The sequence below is a fragment of the Lepisma saccharinum genome, chromosome 14 (assembly GCF_977018435.1).
Source record: "Lepisma saccharinum chromosome 14, izLepSacc3.1, whole genome shotgun sequence".
Lineage (NCBI taxonomy): Eukaryota > Metazoa > Arthropoda > Insecta > Zygentoma > Lepismatidae > Lepisma > Lepisma saccharinum.
Window position 1 is genome coordinate 77190760 of NC_139242.1, and position 18726 is coordinate 77209485.

Consider the following 18726-nt stretch of genomic DNA (forward strand, 5'->3'; position numbering starts at 1 on the left):
TCTTGCTCAGGGCACGCTGGCAACTGTTATCTGCCATCATATTCTTGTCCCGTCGCCTTTGACATGCTCTTTTATGGCATTATGTTCTTCTCGTAAATGTACTGAGTGGCCAACTGGAACTGATCCATAAACATTCCCATTGTGCAAAAGAACACACATGATACTGTACTTAGAGCTATCGAGACTTAATCACCATTCATTGGACTACACGGGGTAAAACCTTGGATAGCATGGCACTAAATAGTGTTTATCTTCTGAAAACAAGTTCCCAAAAATCTGCTCTCTTTTTCGGAAATATGACACTTTTGCTTAACAGTGCAGTATATATTTTTTTCTTGCAGCCTCGATGCTAATAACTCATCTGCTTTCTTATGTCTAAATAATGAAGCCATGATCCGATATGAAAAACCGAAAGAAGGGTGTTTTGGGGCCTAACCTTTGTAACCTTGTCATCAAGGGATCCTGGGTTCGATACCCGTTGGAGGCACACAGTGATCGCATCCCACTTTAAACTGCGGGTCCAGTCCCGATTAGTCTTTCTACACATAAAGTGGACACTTAATGAATCAATTAAAGGTGTTTTAGTGCGTGGTTAGGGTAAATCTAAGCTTTGTCGTCCACCTATCCCCTATGTAAATACCAATGGGTGTCCTTTTTCGCAAAAGTAAAGGTTTCAAATTGCATGATAACTAGCATATACGGGAAAACCGGTTTCATATCTGAAATCAGCATTACAAAATTTCATCAAAACAGTTGAAATATCAAATGCAACAGAAAATGAGAAAAAATTGTTCCCCTGTGTAATGATAACGAGGTGCACTTTACTCCATGATAAAATTTTCTTTGCTTAAACAATCATGAAAATATACTGGAGTTCAATAGTGTCCAAAATCTAGTTTTTGATGCATGAAATGTGTATCTGTTGTATGTTACCTCCTGTGTACTAGCCCTCATAACCTTTAGCCACTGGCTCTCGGTTAACCCCACTTAAACCTCTACTGCCAGGAGGTTTTACAAATGACAGTGATGTGCAAATAAATCCTCGTTGAGCGGCAACTATTTACTGTAGACTTTTTAGTTAAACAATTAGCTTCTTTTTGTACTGGAAGAAAGTCTAAATTTTATCAAAAAAAAAAATCCTCCAAAGAACCCAACGTGAATAGAAAATTTCTAAAATCCCATAACATTATGAGCCTACCATTATGTAAAGTTATGTTTAAAATCATTCATTAGTTCATTGTAAAAAAATGTACATATTGTACAAAAGTACTTAAAGAAGTAGGGTTTGTTGTGACCATCACTTCTAGTTTATGAGTGTGTGTGTGTTTCCCTTCTGGCTAAAATAATTTTCCTTTCTGTTTAGTAATAGGAGCTTACAGTGGAGGTCCAGAATTTAAAACAAATACATTTTGGAGGAAATTTTAGATTTTTTCAAAAGTAATATGTGTTCAAAGAGTGGTTCTTTCTTTATTCAAGTACCCAGTTTACATACCCAATAAATTTTAATTGTTTTTTTTACCATGAACTGTGGATACATATTTTTTAATTGACTTCGGTTTATTATGGGTACCACAGGAACTCCCTGAAGAGGATTTATTTTAAATAAAATTCCTTTTCTTCTAACTGGGATTATAAACTTTCATTTTTTGTGAAAGCCAGATTCCTTGCAAAACTTAATCAGGAATGAAATATCATTATTCACACACCACACACACTAAAATTCCCCCTTTTTAACTTTGCTCTTAAAATTGCTCTTCATAAATGAGTGAAGTTCTGCAGATCACAGAATAATGCCGCCGGTTTTCCTGTACGTAGTAAACTGAACAGCAAAGATATTTGAAAATATATCATAAGACGAGACTTCATAATGCAGAAAAAACAGTGTAAATATCTCCCAGTTTGTATGCTATAAGTAATCAAAGTAGCGTTACCAGACTTATGAAACACTCTGTAGTATATAAATGAACTGAGTTGACCTCCTTTGTTCAGAGCTTAATGCATCAACCTGCAAAATTATGAAGACAGTATGGACATTAATTATTTTCTTCCATCATTACCAAGATGTCCCCCATTGTCCCAATAAAGGTAATGGAATAAATATTCAACATAAAATGGAAAGTAACAATAATTTATTCTCATTTCTGCTACTGGATTGAGTGGTTGACTTACTGAAGGTTCAAGTTCTCCACTGAACATGGACATCACTTTCTGATCATCATCAATCATCAATTTAATGTAATAACCTATCACCACCCCCCACCCCCAATCACCATTATCCAAAAGTAATGCAAATTAAGAAAAATAAAAATTCAAGAATGATGTCCTTTTCAATCCTTGAAACTGGAGACTTTTGTGTGGATAATTTGTAGGTCTCCCTGAGACCTCCACCTATTCAACAGTACTGGTATATGTTCATAGTGTATAATATTTGTTTTCTTCTCTAGTTCACAATTTGGAGTTAAAATAGATAAACATGTCAAAGAGTGATGTTGGATATTTGTCTAGTGTAGGCTACTCTGTACTTTGTTCCCTAGATTCTGTAGAGAAACTGTCTCCAGTTTTAGCTAATTAGACATGCTTAAATTAATTAGGCCCTTCCTCAATCTTCTAAATCTCATAAATTACCTCATAACAAATGTTTGCAACTATTGATAAAAATGTTTTTTTCTAAAACCTGTTTCTTAGATCACCACATCACTCGCAAATGGTAGATTACTGTGTAGTAAAGTGTTAAAATGCCTTCTGGGTCAATCCATTGCAAGTGATACAACACTGGTTGAATTTTATCATGACCCTACAGTGGCCACCCTGTGTAATGAAGGTGTCCCGGGTTTGAAACCGGGTCCAGGCACAAAGTGGTTCGTATCCCACTTTAAACCATATTTCCAATCCCAATTAGCCTGTCTGTGCATAAAGTGGACTTAAAACTCAATGACAATAAGAAGACATAACTTACACAAGTGGATAAATTTAATTGGAAGTTAGGGCCTCTCCAGTGGCGTAGTGGTAATGTTTTCACCTTGCAATCAAGGCATCAATACCTGTTGTAGGCACATTGCACAGTGGAACAAATCCCATTTTAAACTGCGGGTTCAGTTCTGTTTAGCCTATATGTGCATTAAGGGGACTTTAAAACAATAATTCAATTCATTCACCAGTAATTATATGCTAGACCTTGAAAATGTGTCCAAAGCAGATATTAATTGCTGTACTGATGTATCCATGGTAACTAATGTAGCCATTTCCTTTTTAAATTTTTGCATTATTGTTATTATTGAAAATTCGGTGTACATTCCAGACCGAATTGGTATTCCATTTTATCATACCCAGGCAAAACGTTATTTCCTTCTGTGAGAGATGCCTCTTGTCTTCTGGAAATCATCGTCCCAGCCGGTGATAAGCAATCCCCAAACATTCGTCATGTGAAACTGTACAGATTTGCCAGTTTAGGCACATAGTGGTTTCAATCCCACTTTAAACTGTAGGTCTAGTCCCGGTTAGCCTTAGGCCAGCCACACACCGGACGCGACGCAGCACGACAAGTCACAAAGCGACATGACATGATGAGTCATTTTGTTTGTTAGCTAAAATCTGATTGCAGATTCCGTCCATGTCACAATAGGTCTAGGCCTGTCTTTTATAATTTGCAATGATGCATTATATAAGTATGACACTTTACAGCAGAATCAGTATATCAATGTGTATGTAGAATTGACGTAAAGGTAATGGACAAAATAATATGAACACCAATGCAATTGCAGAAAACTTGTATTAGTAGGGGGTTGGGCCCCCCCTTGCCTGAATGACAGCTTGTATCCTACGTGGGATAGACAAATAAAGGTCCTGTACAGTGTGAACTGGAATACGTAGCCACTCCTCGCACAAAACAGTCTCAAGTTCCGAAAGTGTCATTGAAGGTGGAAACCGATTACGCACTTTGGCCTCCAAAATACCCCACAAAGGCTCAATGATGTTAAAATCGGGGGACTGTGGACACCAGATGAGATGTTCTACCTCATCACTGTGCTCATCAAACCATGCATCAACGCACCTAGCAGTGTGAATAGGGGCGTTATCATCTTGGAAGACGGGGCGGGGCATGCATCGGGAAACAAAGTCTGAACCATGGGATGGAGGTGGTCACCCAGGATGGTGCAGTACTTCTCTGCATTGATACTCCCACGCAGGACGAAAAGTGGGCCAACACCACTCCAAGATATAGCCCCCCAAACCATCACAGACCCCTCACCATGTTTCACGGTAGGCACTAAGCAGTCAATATCAAATGCTTCTGCATGAGTTCTCCACACATAAACACGTCCTGTGGTCTGAAATAATGTGAAAGACGATTCGTCTGACCATATCACATGTTCCCATTGCTGCTGTATCCAATTCTTGTGCTCTTGGCACCACCTTCTTCGTGTCACTGCATTACGTGGAGTCACCAATGGTTTGGGGATGGCAACTCTGCCATGAATGTTCACAGAATGCAGCTCCCTTTGAATGGTTTTCGTTGATACAGGGTCCTGGAGGTGATTGTTCATCTCTGCGGTTATCTGGGACAGTGTTGTCTTGTGCTTTCGAGTCACTATTCGCTTCAACGCACGTCGATCCCTGTTGGATAACTTTGTTTTTCGCCCACTATTCTCCTTTGCCGACGTTGTCTTTCCATGTTGTCTGTAGGCTGTCAGAACAGTTGACACTGTGCTCCGTGCTACACCAACAAGTGTAGCTGTTTTTGTCACAGATGCTCCAGCCAGGCAGGCTCCTATGATCATGCCTCTTTTGAAGTCTGAAAGGTCGGACATACCTACATTTGACGGATATTTGACTGCTCGCATGCAACTCTCACACCAGCTTCTGATAGACTGATATGTTTGCTTTCATCGCCACTAGATGGTTGAAATCTCTGCTGAGTGTTGTTCCTTTTCCATGATGGCGTATATAGGCCTTTGCAAACCAAGGTGTTCATATTATTTTGTCCATTACCATGACTACATTTTAATTGCTGGCTTCGAGTTGCCCCCCCCCCCCATTTTTTTGTCTGGGATTAGATATCTGCGCAAATAGTTTTGTCGCAAGCTGCTCCATACGAGACCAAATTCCATGGACCTTTGTTATTTTGTTGCAATCCGTCGCAATGTGACTTGAGTCAATTGTTTTGTCTGGTGTGTGGCTGCCCTTACTGTGCATAAAGTGGACTTAAAAGAAAACCTTTCTGTGCAGATTTGCTCGGAAACGCAACATTTTGATGTAAACAACAAACACAGACTCTTGGGCGAAAAGTGTAACGTACCTTCGAGGATACAATTTCCACAATGCATATCGCAAGTGAAAGTGCCATAAGAGACAAGGGGGGTCGGAGCACGGAGGACTAGGATAAAAAAAAATAGCAGTAACGAAGGCTAGAAACTGCAAGAGATAGATGATTTGAACCAATAGTAAACAACAACCACCAAATTCAAATCACAGCCTGGGCGTGGTTGTTACTTTTGCTCCATCATCAATCCCATTGTTGCAATTAGCTTGAAGAGTTAGAAATGCTACAATTGTTAGATTTCAACAGAGTAAATGCCCAATTTGCAGATCATGTGTGTGGTCAGTTTTTCACGTCATTCCTTTCTATATTTGTATACTTGTTCATACATAGTTTAAAGCTCTGTGTCTCATCTTTTGAATGTGCATTCAATGTTTTGCATACTGTTATTTTCTTTTTAGTCTGTATTGAAGCAAAGGTGATCAAATATGATTTTTGTGTCATTATGCTCCATTCATGATACCACCCGCAACATCAGTCGTTCTTCGAGGCTGGAGTCAGTTTCAGAATTAACCATGCAGCCTTCATTCCAAAAAATACTACTTTTGATTTGTATCTCCAAGACAAATTTAATTTTATTGGCATTGGACAACGAAGAATTGAGGGTAGATGTGGATGCTGACCCAGGAAGAAATACTCGGGCATTGGAAGCAGAGCTTGGTGTAACCCATGAAACAATTGACAGACTTTTCACACAATTCGACAAATTGAAGAAAATGCAGATGAGAGTACACCATGATTTGACTGAGGTTGTAGTCTTCACGTAAAATGGGCTATGAAAAACGACTTGAAGCAACGTTCCTCTTAACCTGTACTACCTTTTGAAGGATAGCCCTGCATTTCTGTGGTAATTATATTGGATGTAAAGATTTGCCTTTGTAATTTTTCACAGTAAGATGATTGGAGAATTTTAATATGAAGAGATATGTTAAAGAAGCACTATTTTCCACCAGACAGCTTACTTTTATCTCAGGATACTTGGAAAGTCTACTAATGTAAGTTGGCTTAATTTAAAACTATAACTTCAGAATGTTTGCTTTGCTTCACGCTGATTTGCTGGATCTTGTAAAAACAAAAAAATATGGTACAATTCTGCAAGCCTGACAATTTATATGAGGCTGATACTGCTTCAAAGCTTTTAACTTGAGATCTTTCAAGAAGCGAAAATCTCTCAGTCAGGAAAATTGATATTGGGTTCAGTGCTAAATGGCTGTTGAAAGAAGAGATGTGCTCAGAAAAGAAAAGAAATTAGAATTTAGGCTTGAATTTGTAATACTCATCAGCATGATAGAAAAAGTTTCAGAAGTAAAGCTCCGTAAAATACCAACTTGTTTGTGGTGTAGCTTGTTTTGGTCTGAACATATTACCCACCAGCTGAATCTAAGCCAAAGGAGAGTTAAAATTGTGCTTGAAGTTTTACTCGATGCAAACTGGATTTCAGAGGAATCTGTTGAAAAAATTAACGAACAACATGCTTCATTGTGTCTGCAAGTACATGCCTCTTTGTACTTTCATGATAATTTCGTTAATTTGAAAAAAATATTTACGTACCTCTACTTGATGGAAAACAATTCAGTGAACTGTGAGATGCCATAAAAATCTATTTCATGGAAATGCTTCAGTAGAAGGGGGTTTTCTGTCAGTAAGTCTCTTGTTGTGGAAAAGTTCTTTAAAGAGTCCCCTATTTGTCAGGGATTAGTTTATATGGGAGAAGTACAGCACATTACAATGAACAGGAGACTACAACTATCTGTAAGAGTTTTCAGACCAAGATATGAAGATTACTTGAAGGAAAAGTGTTCTTAACATGGAAGAAGAAAGATGCCAGAAGGAAAAGAGAAAATTGATCATGAGGTTAAGGAATTAGAACAAAAATGAAAAAGTGAGGATGGAACTAGAGGCAGCATTGCTGATGAAGATTTCACATTTGAAGAAGAAATGTGTGTAATTTTTGTAGTAGTGCTCTTGAACAGTATATATCTCTTCAAGTATTCTATATTTTTTTAAACTACAATATGTTCATTGTAACTAAACTGAGTAATCTTTGTGTAGTCTTGGCTGTGTAAACATCCTACTATGGCTGTGGTATAATGTGTGTTTTGCACTGACACCAGTATGGTATATTATTCCTATTATTGTGTCTTTGATATTTTTTTAACTCTTGTACAGAGATGTCCAAACAATATCACTGTAAATATAGTATATTAGTACAATGTGTGTATTATTACTATTCTAAAAACTATTTGTAGGTTTGGTTTAGTTTTTTTTAATAAATGTAAAAGCATGGTATAAAGTAGTATGTATATCATTGCCATTATGTGATCATGGCACATTTTTTTTTTTTTTATGCATTCAGTCGGGAAGAGATGGTCATAATTCTGAGGACAGACACCCTGATCTTAATATGTTATCTTAAGCACTTCCTTAATTTGTTGAGTGTGATTTGTGTTTTTTGTATCTTCTAGCCATGGGAATGTATTTCCACCAATAGCATTGTAATCTGAAATATTTAAAGTCACTTGAATAACCTAGCCTTTCAACACCATTCTAACAATATACAGGAAGTCATGAACCAAACATTGGGGGACCTTTATAAGTATGACCTTAGAGCCTTAGTTAGAGCAGTACCTAATTTCAAATTTTTGTATTGAAAATTGCCCTGACAGTGATGCTAATACCATATAAAAAGTCCTTGGCATCTAAAGTTTTAGTGTATCAAAGTATTTTTACCAAAAACCTAATAATGCATTTTCCTTCATTCTTCACTTATTTCTGTGAACAAGTTTGTACATATTGCTATCTCAAGTGGTACTTATATTAAAGGTCTTAGAAAAGTTTGAAAAAGTCATTCATAAACTTGTAGAAGCATATCATTTAGTTATTATGTGTCATTTTTCATGGCAAAGTTTAGGTTATAGAGCCTGTTTAACTGTGTTGGAACATCATATTAATGTAAAAACAAAATACATTTCGAACATTCATTATTTCTATTTTGGTTATTTCACATTGCTTTTCTACATCTTTAATTTTGCTTGATTTGGTGGCTGAACGGTAAACTAATGAAATGGGCCACACACACTGGTTGCCTTTAACCTCCCTTCCCTCTCACCACTGTTCTTGCCACCAGATATCCATTTATCAGTGTTGTTGAAGCACAGGGTCCATCAATTTCATCTCCCATCCTCGTTGTCCCAATTTTCAAAAGTGGTAGAAAAGCAGTGTTAAATAAAAGTCAAATCAAATATTTAACCAAGGTTGTCCATGCGACAGTCCGTTGTCCTTCAAATTGGAATAATACTGTAATGCATTTATTCAGGCATATATCATAAAGTGTTTTATCTCATAATTGTACAAAAGAGAATTATCCCATAATTGTACAGAGAGAATTATCCAATATTTGCATAAAGAGACATCCTTGGCTTATCACCAAGTGATTCTGAAAGTCTGTAAAAAATTTCTTCTTCATTCATTACCGGGAAAGCATCAAGATGTGACATACTGTTTTGTAATATTACACACACAAATTATAAATTAGGCTCTTTCAATTTGGTTGTTATTATTCCTTGAATATTATGCAGTTAAGATTTTTCAAGATTTTTTTTTTCCATTTTCCATGTATAATCTTATGTCTAACCTTTTGTGCTCCATTTTATTGTTAAGTGCTTTACCTTTTTAAGTATTATCTTTTTTGAATTTGCTTTCTCTTTTTTTTTTAGCAGTTCTTCTCTTTCAATTTATCTTCATTCAAGTATGGTTTACTGGCTAAATTATACCTGTGTATGAGAATGTTTATATCTAACAGTAGTGTAGCTAGATTTGATTCCATATTCAAATAATATTGTAACAGCCTGTATGTGTTTCTTAACATCTCATCAAGATTTCCTCTTGTGTATGTGCAATATTATTTAATGTTACCTTTGTACAAAGAAGCAGCTGTCAAGATTCCAATATTATTTGTTAGCTTCAGTAGTTGAATTTTCTATGCTGCAGTACTACTACCACCACTTGTGCAGGCGTTCTATTTCTAAACAGTAAAGGGAATGAGATATCAAAGACAATGGAACTAAAAGTTAAGGATCTATTTAAAAATTTTAATTAAACCAAGCATAGTAGATATATGAAGACTGATTGTATTTTGAAGATTCAATTTGAAACAGAAAAAGTTATGAGGAATAGAAGTTGTGTATATAACAGATTTTTTGCTAATTAATGCTTTATTATGGATTACAAAGCAGATATGAACAAAGTTTACGTGTCTTGTTTAACATGTACTGTTAAGACAGTTCTGCATCATTACAGCACCATTGAAAGTCAGTCGGTTCATTAGAACCCGGAAGAGTCTCAGACTGTACATCTTTATCTTACGTAGGTGTTCATTTTTTTATGAGGCAATCACTGGCGAAAATCAGATGCTGTTATATGATTATCAAGACAGTCCATTTGCCTGCCTAACAGTGTTGTTCCATAATTTACAGTAGGAATATCTAGAATACTGTAATTTGATCTCTTCACCTGTGGAAAGTAACTACTAATCATAACAAACAAAACAATCAAAATAAGTACCCTGATCTTGGAGATGATCTCGTATATAGTTTTCAGAATGGTAAAAGGTTCAGGATGTCTAAACGGAAACCTAGCCCAAAGTGGCAGAACAAAACAAATGAATTCACTTAGTAGAAAGCACAAGTTGAAATAAAGTAGGTCTCATTGCCTCCGAATTTTATTATGGAATATAGCAGCATAGCCGTGGCTGAATGAGTGAAAGTTAGGAGTGAGAAGTTTCTTTGTTCCAGAGTATCACGAGCGACTACTTAATATGTGCTACCGCGCTATATAGCATGTTACTCAATTTGCTAAAATGAAAAAGAAAATGGTAAATTTCATAGATTTAAGAAGTTCAATAAAGCACTGAAGTGAAATGAAATTTCTCACGTTGAGAGGCTAAAATATTTTCAACACTATGTATTTTCCGCACGCTGTTAAGCTATAACGAATACCGGGCTATTAGCTTCATAGCATGTTTCACCACCTCTCGGCGTGCATGAATACAACTCCGTCATGCCCCTTGGTTCTTACGGAAGAGATAGGGTCTCAGGTTGAGAAGTTCATCTGCTAGCATGCTAAACACATCTACAGCATGGTAAGTGTTGTCATCTCAGTGTAAGAAGAAAGTTTCCTTCTCGTTTCTGTCAGAATAACATTTTATAATGTCGTTCCCACGCTTTCTGTAGGTTATTAGTGTAGATTGGTGTAATGCTTGTAATATGTAATATATATTAGCACCAGCTGTAAAGAGTTTGAAAACGAAAAGACAATATCGCTCGGCATTGAATCTATTTTGGTGGTAAGTTGTATAGATTGCAACTACAAATACATGCATTTCTGTCTTCCGAAAGTGCTTTCTGCTGTGTAAAATGTATGTTTGGTTGTTTTAATATGATTTGATCTAAATCACAGTTTTTAAATGCTAGAAATGTATTTCCAAATTATTTTGCAGCACTTCAGTGGTTAGGATGCTTAGAGTGTGGAAGGGTACGAAACAAAACAGGGAGGGGTTACTTATCGCACAATTCTCAAACACCTTTTTTGTTTGTTCAAACCTTGCTATTCATCTTCTGATGTAAGCGTGGATAGCTTTACAAATGTGCGTTGTTCCAACTAGCTTCAGACAGTTTCAGACCCTGAAAAATTTTTGCACGATTCATTGTTGTCAGGTGTGAGGCATGTGAAGCAGTCATTATGAAGAATCAAGTTGCGGTTTGTTGTTTCATGCATGGGGTTGGGGGAGCTGATGGGGCTACACCTCTTCTCAAAACAATGAGAAAATCAAAACTTTAAAATGAAGTCAGTAAAAAAAACTCTGGAAAAAACAATGTGGTAAGTTCAAACTCCCCTTAAAATGGCCTCCGGTTTCCATTTTTGTCTTTGAACAGCTTTTAAAACTAATGGTAAAAGCTGTGATTGTAAAATATGTTATAGTTTATTCCGCCCCTACCTAGAAAGCATCTATGTGGTAAGGACTTTTGCAATTCCAGCCACCTCTGAAAAAAAATCATGTGTTTGCTAACAGTTGCAAGTGAGTGTGTACGAGTGTGTGTGTGTGGGGGGGGGGGCGCATTGTAAATGCAAAAAGGAACATCACGTGTAGCATGCATCTGTGAAAAGTCACGAGTCGCCACTGCCGAGTACAATTGACTGCTGTCAACATAGTTTGACCTGTAATTTTCCATTTACAGCTTAAATGCTAGTCATTGCAGAAGACTTGACACGTTACCATCATCATTACCCAAATTATAATGCATTTGCTTGATTCTTATGCTATGAAAATTAGTGACAATATCTTTCACTTGTGAAAAAGTGAATTAAGTGCTTCATATTTCTAACATAATCATTATATCTGCATGTTCAATCATCTTAAATGCATGCTCGAATTCTACGCTCCCAGTTGGTAAGATGTATGCTAGTGTGGTGGGGTTGCTTTGGTAGATGACCCTGTGATACTTTCTTTGAAGTGCTCCAGGTTCTTAATTTTCTGAGCGTACATGATTCCCTTTACATGGCCCCATAAGTAAAAATCCAGAGGTGTTAGGTCTATTTCAGACGGGTCTCAAGTCGGGTTACATGGTAGAGTTCCCCGTGCATATAGCACATAACATGGATAAAAGTTAAATATTTCTTGTAACACTTAATATAAAGTTCCCCAAGCATGCAGCATCATGCCATGAAGGCACATGTAGGGGATGTGGAGGATAGGGCCCCCCATATTCTCGATCTTGCCCATTTTGAAGGTGATGCGACCATGCTCCAGCTGCCTTTTACCCCCCCCCCCCAAGTACCCACTGATTTGAGGCTGGGTGAGTCCCAGAGCCGTTCCGACCTTAGATCACCCACCGTGGGAATCTAACTCTGATCTCCCTTGTAGCAGTCCGACACTCTACCTACTAGACCACCATGGTGCTAGTCACTATACCACCAAAATATTTGTAACCTTGCAAAAGAGTGTGTACATAAAGGAGTCCTTTTTTTCTTTCTTTTCTTTCAACCTCATTATGTACTCTGGGAACAAAAGTTGTGTAAGGTACATAATTTGTTCTTTTAGTGTTAGTGCTATTAGGAGCAGTGACCTTGCATTCAATGTTGACAATGTTGCTAATTTTAATGTTTTTTTCTTTTTATTGCATGTCAACACTGTTCTGTGGTACTTCGATCCAGATACACATTTATTTCCAAATAATAATTATAACAAATTTTGCTGTAACACTTCTATTCATACATGGAATTTCTAGATTTGTCGACATGGGGAAACTCATCTCATAGCCCCTCACCCTTCTCTAAGCCCTTCAGTTTCCCTCAGCCTTGAGGGCTACATATCTGATACTACATATCACTTCTATTCCAAGGTCAAGTTAAAGATATGTTGGTGAATCAATACTCTTCGAGAAATAGCACATTAGATAACTTCCATTTATAATCTTATATTATAATTTACATGTATTATTATGTAATAATGTATTGTAGTATTATGTCTGACCTCAGAACAGACATGATGACTTTGGAGCAACTGCACATGCATTCAAATTTCTAGCATGGGATGCCTATTTATGTACTCAGTTCACAATCACTAAGCAAATATTTATCAGAATAGCTAGTCTAGTTGATGTCATGAAATGTCTTGCATTAGTTGTTAGTGCTACAGTGCCGTGCAAAAGTTTATCAACATCACATTTTTCTGCGATAACTTTTTTCAAACTCAAGTGAAATTTGTATATGTTGGGTAGCAAAGTAGGTACATCCATATCAACAGTTGGTAGACCAGATCAGACTATTTACAAGATTATTAAGAATCTTTTTTTAATTTTTCAACCTGGCAAAGAAATGACAATTTTATTCTTATCGCCGTAATGCATGAATGCTTTAAGGAACGATCACCAGACTAGTAACCGGTATCAACCCACGCTAGTACTTGGTTTCACAGCCCTTAGCATCGACCACAGCTAGCACGTGCATGGCATGGAGTCGATCAATGTGTCGATCACTGACTGGGAGGAATCTTGCCCCATTCTTTTCTCAGCTGGGTGAACTTCTCGTGGGTATTCTTGACTGTATTGTGCTTGAGACATTGCTGCAGCTCATCCCACATGTGCTTGAAAGAATTTAAGTCTGCACTCTGGCTTGGCCACTTCATATGAGTCATATGATGGTCGATCCACTCCTGGGTGATTCCTGATTGGTGTTTGAGGTCATTGTCCTCCTGTAGGATGAAGCCGCATCCGAGGTGATGAGGAGCAATTGGGTACATGACATTTGTGAGAATGTCCCTGTACATGTACCGGTCCATGATGCCCTCGATACGGTGCAGGGGACCCATCCCAAGTGCATTCCTACCACCATGCTTGATGGTGGGCAGTTGGTACTTGAGGGTGTATCTTTTGCATTTGGGGCATCATGCCCACTCCCCACCATCTTTTCCAAAGAGAAGGTACTTGCTCTTATCGGTCTACAGCACGTTGTTCGACTGGCTCCATGTCCACGTCAGGTGCTCCTTTGTCCACTTCGTTCTGGCCTTCCTGTTCTTGAGGGAGATCAATGGATTTTTCCCAGGTCGACATCCGGACATTCCGCTGTCCTCGGCTGCCTCTTCACAGTGTCCACAGATGGTGGCTTTACTCCTGGTGCCATTATTTCCAGAGTAATGTCCATGGAAGACAGTCAGGGGTTCATACAGGACTTGGCCATCTTGACAATGCCTCCCTGTAGAACTCCACGTATGGCCGATCTTGAGATGCCAAACAGGCTCCCAAGCTGAAGGAAGAATGGGGAACAAACCCTTCGGTGATCGACTCCATGCCATGCACGTGCTAGCTGTGGTCGATGCTAAGAGCTGTGAAACCAAGTACTAGCGTGGGTTGATACCGGTGACTAGTCTGGTGATCGTTCCTTAAAGCATTCATGCATTACAGTGATAAGTATAAAATTGTCATTTCTTTGGCAGGTTGAAAAAATCGAAAGAAAAATTTATTAATAATGTAAATAGTCCGATCTGGGCTACGATGTGTTGCTAACCAACATATAAAAATTTCACTTGAATCTATGAAGTTTGAAAAAAAGTTATCACAGAAAAACGTTATGTTGATAAACTTTTGCACGGCATTTTACCTGCACTATTATTTTTAAGGCTGATACAGATTGTTCAGTCTTTGGGGTAAGAACTAAATATAGTGTACAGTATTATGCCATCCTCAAACAAAACTGTTTGTTTATTTATGTTCATTTTGTTCTAGAGAGAAACTTAAGAGTTATTATAGACAAATTTTTGTTTATGTTTGAACTCAAGCTAAGTGGTATATAATTTTAGTTTTAAGATTTTTCTGGTAACTTTCTCAGTCTTGTTTTTTTTATTCTTTTTATATTGCATGCATTTTTTGTTTTGTTTTTATAATGTTTCCTTTATTTGCCTCTTTCAGTTATTCTCCATAGCTAGAGTGAATTTCAAACTGATTTCTTGCCTTGCATTTCTTAATTTCTTGCCTTCAAAATTTTTATAGTATGCATTTATTTACACTGCTTCTAGCATTCTTAGGTTGTCAACATTAGCAGATCAATTGGATTTCAGTTCAGAAACTTGAGTATGATGTATGAGTTGTAAACTGTAGTTTTAAACCCAGATGATAGTGCTGTTACTTGAAAATTCAGAATATAAAGCAATCATCCTGATTTCAGAATTTACATGTTCATGAATGTCATAGTTTGCTTCCTTTCACTGCTTTGGTGGTTATATTTCTTGTAACAGATGTCCTTTTTACTTTTGATTTTTTTCTTTATTAAGTTTCAGTCATGTAATGAAGGTTTAGAACTGGCTTTCTAAGTTGGATCAGTGTATGTGCTTTAGATGTTTATTTTAAAATACCTGGGATTATTAGAGAATTTGCTTGGGGAAAAACAAGGGCAAATCTGATTTTGAACATGAGATCCACCAAAGGATTTATTTTCCTCATTTGTACCTTGAAGAAGACTGCAACAAGCCACTGTGGTTTAGTCCTGGTAAGGTGCAGGTGTTTGTGATTGTCCTGTTATCAAATAAATGAATCTCATTGTCATTATCACATAAAATCTAGGCCCTTCGCACAAGGGAATAAAGGAAATGCATGCTTTCATCATACAGGGGCCGGCAATACATATCTACCACTTTCAAAGGTTGGTATTTCCTACGGACCCACAGTAGGAATAATGCCCATCATTCTAGGTAAGAGCACTAAACACACCATTTAAAACAAGGCGTTAATAAATAAACACACCATTTCTGTAGCAATGGAGCATTGGACCCTGAACACCTTGCTTTCGTGGTAGAGTTGTATTTTAAAAGTAATCATTGTATGTATCCGACAATACATATCTACCACTTTTAAAGCCCATCATTCTAGGTAACAGCATTAAAGATGCAATTTCTGTAGTAATGGAGTGTTGGACCCTGAACACCTTGCTTTTGTGGTAGAGACGTATTTTAAAAATAATCATTGTATGGTAGCTGCGCAGCATAAATGTCGACAGCAGTTTAACATTAGGAAGCATGAACAATACGGATGTTTGTAGTGCATTTCCTACAAGATGGAGCAACTGCACATACCGCTTGAGAAACTCGGATAAAGTTACGTAATGAGTTCACAGGCAGAATCATCTCACGTTTCAGGAACTTAGCATGGTCTCCAAGATCACTCAATCTAACTGCCTACAATATATTTCTCTGGGGGTACATGAAGAGTCAAGTTTTTGGACACTTATCCCTCCTAACTTAGAGACCCTGAAGAGAAGAATTAGGGAATAAGTCCAGCCAATTCCATCTGCAATGCTGGTGTTTCTAATGGATAATTTTGTTCGTCAACTCCGTAAGTGTTCTACACGGAATGGCAGCTATCTACCTGATGTGAATTTCAAAAAATAAGACTAAGTGAACAGTGTTGTGTTGTTTTTTTTAGAAATGGCATTATGTTATCTACAAACTACCACTATCTTGCTTTACATTTGCTGTATTGTGTTGTTATAGGAAATGAAATGGTAGATATATATTGCCGGACCCAATACATGTACTTCTTGTCTTTTTAAGTTTGTAAGTTGTTTGTTACCATAAGATTGAATGTGTATATCTTGTTATTTCTAATACATTGCATAATTCATTTACTATTTAGAAAAGTAATGTTAATAATATTTGATGAAAAGAAGTGCTGTATTTGATTTGGTGCAAATTTAATTTAAATCTGTTAATAAGTAAGCAGTAAATATTTTTAAACAAGCTAAACTATTATTTAACAGAGATTTCGTTTCATGTCATGAAATAAATACTAGTTGTTGCCTTAAGGCTTAGTCATATAATAGGCACTCATCATATAACGTGTTATTATTCTTTGTGATCTTTATTTGTAGATGATATAACATAGATTGGTAATTTGTTCAGTGTGGAGGGGAAGTATTTAGACAGTTTAAAATTGTGACTAGTTGCGTATTGAAATGTGGTGGGATCTGTTGCTGTGTCTTGCACTTCAAAGTTGTTGGGACATTGGTTGGATGTGCATGGTTGTGTGTTTTTCAATAGTCAATTCCACTTTGGCAACACGCTAAAAGTTTTAATGCCCTTTCAACATTAGTAGGAATGGTAAATAATGAACATACCAAATCATTTTTTTAGTTGGGTGATTCTGTGGTAAATTTCATGTGTGGTCGCCTGTGAACCTGAATTTGGTGTCTAAAGTTTGCACATTTTGCTCATTTATATTCTGTGGTATTAGGTATGCTGGGCAGGAGTGGTAGATGAAATGTCACAATATGGAAATTGTTCAGACGTTTCGGCTTACCAATTTTAATAAGATGATGGAACTTTGTATATTACACTTTTTTTTAATGGGACTTCCCTCTTGATAATAATGTTGTAAAAGGCACATTGTACACCTGTTTCCACCGGGTAGGTGAGTTTTAAGTCTACTGTATGCACAGGAAGGCTAATCAGGAGTGGACCTACAGTTTAAAATCTGGTCTGAACCAGTATGTGCCTCCACCGGGCATTGAACCTGGAACCTCTTGATTACTATGGAACGACATTACCACAATGTCATCGGGGACCCTTTTTCCGGGGTGTATTGTGTGTCATAACTCTTACCCCTTTGGGAATTCTTTTAGCTTAAACTTTATGTGAATCACCCTTGTATAGTTGGACAGTAGCATAGTTATAACATACCTTTCCCGGGGATGCTGCAGAAGGCAGTAGATTTGTTCAGATACCGAAGATACTCTTTTGGGGGGAAAAGATGAATGTCACCTCCATGTTCTTCTTTAAAAAGAAAAAAATAGTAACAATTGCTTTTGTACATCCATTTTATTGAGTTAAAGCATCACTTTTAGAAATTTGAAGTCTTGTTTCTGTATTTAAGAAGTATTAATAGACGCCTAGCATAGTGGTTAACACTTGTCATTTGTAATCAAGGAATCAGATTTTTCCTTAGTGGATTCAAATTTTATTAGCTAAGGTCCAATTTTAAACTGTAGGTTCAATGCAAATGTTTTTTTGTTTTTTTTACCAACATGTACACATGGTGCTTCCTTGAAGCAGCAACATCCTTTTGTTCACAGACCCAGAGTATTGGTCCAGTGTCTAATCATTGCAAGGACTATTTGGGAGCTACTGGAATTGATCTATAGTTGGACACTGTTTAGATCATAGATCACAAACTGTTGATTGCATGCTACCAGTAGCTAGCAGGTATAGTTTCAGTGGCTCAGGAGTGGTTGCTTTAGCCCAGAGAATATTTCAAGAAGCGGTAACCCTCCAATCCACTAGAATCTTTCTTAGTCTCACACGCAATGAACATTGATGATCAATCACATACAGTATTAATCAGCAAAGCTGAAAAATGTAGATAGTCGGTACAAAAAGTTAAACATAATCGAACTGAACCTTTCCTATCAGTATATGCTGTGCCAGAAGTTATGATATGCATGCAAGACATTTGAAGTGTAATTTGGGCTGTCTATTAGAATTACTTGACCTTTTTGAAGTGCAATATTTTATATTTACAGGCAATAGTTATAATTGTATTTTAGTACTGTAAAAGTGTTCTTTTGTCCATTTATTCTAAAGGCTGTTTGTGCCAAAGAAGGTTATTTTATGTTGCAGAAAACAAGTTGTTATTGAAAAAATAATTGAAGTTTTTAAATTCCAGATAACCATGGCTATTGTTAAGTTGTAGCACAAAGAGTATCCACTCACTCACCCATGGCATCTTTCCGGACTTCAAATTATAGGAAGCTAGGTACGGTGGTCATAGATACTTTTAGTGTTCGGAAGTTGAGTAGCCACCTGTTCTTGTTATTTCAGTATGCACATGTCTCACTAACTGAGAACTTCTCCCAGGCGAGAATGT

General features: G+C 37.1%; 1 protein-coding gene across 4 annotated transcripts in view; it reads left to right on the plus strand.

Moving 5' to 3' along the window:
- Not3 (CCR4-associated factor Not3) overlaps positions 1 to 18726 on the plus strand; it is a 74639-nt gene that overhangs the window by 11314 nt on the left and 44599 nt on the right. For 3 of the 4 annotated variants that reach the window (XM_083136000.1, XM_083135999.1, XM_083136002.1), the window contains exon 2: positions 18526 to 18615. The exons of the other annotated variant lie outside the window; for it this stretch is intronic. In XM_083136000.1, the coding sequence (XP_082992126.1) occupies positions 18579 to 18615 (37 nt within the window). In that variant the 5' untranslated portion in view covers positions 18526 to 18578. The remainder of the gene's footprint in view (positions 1 to 18525; positions 18616 to 18726) is intronic. 4 annotated transcript variants of the gene reach the window in all.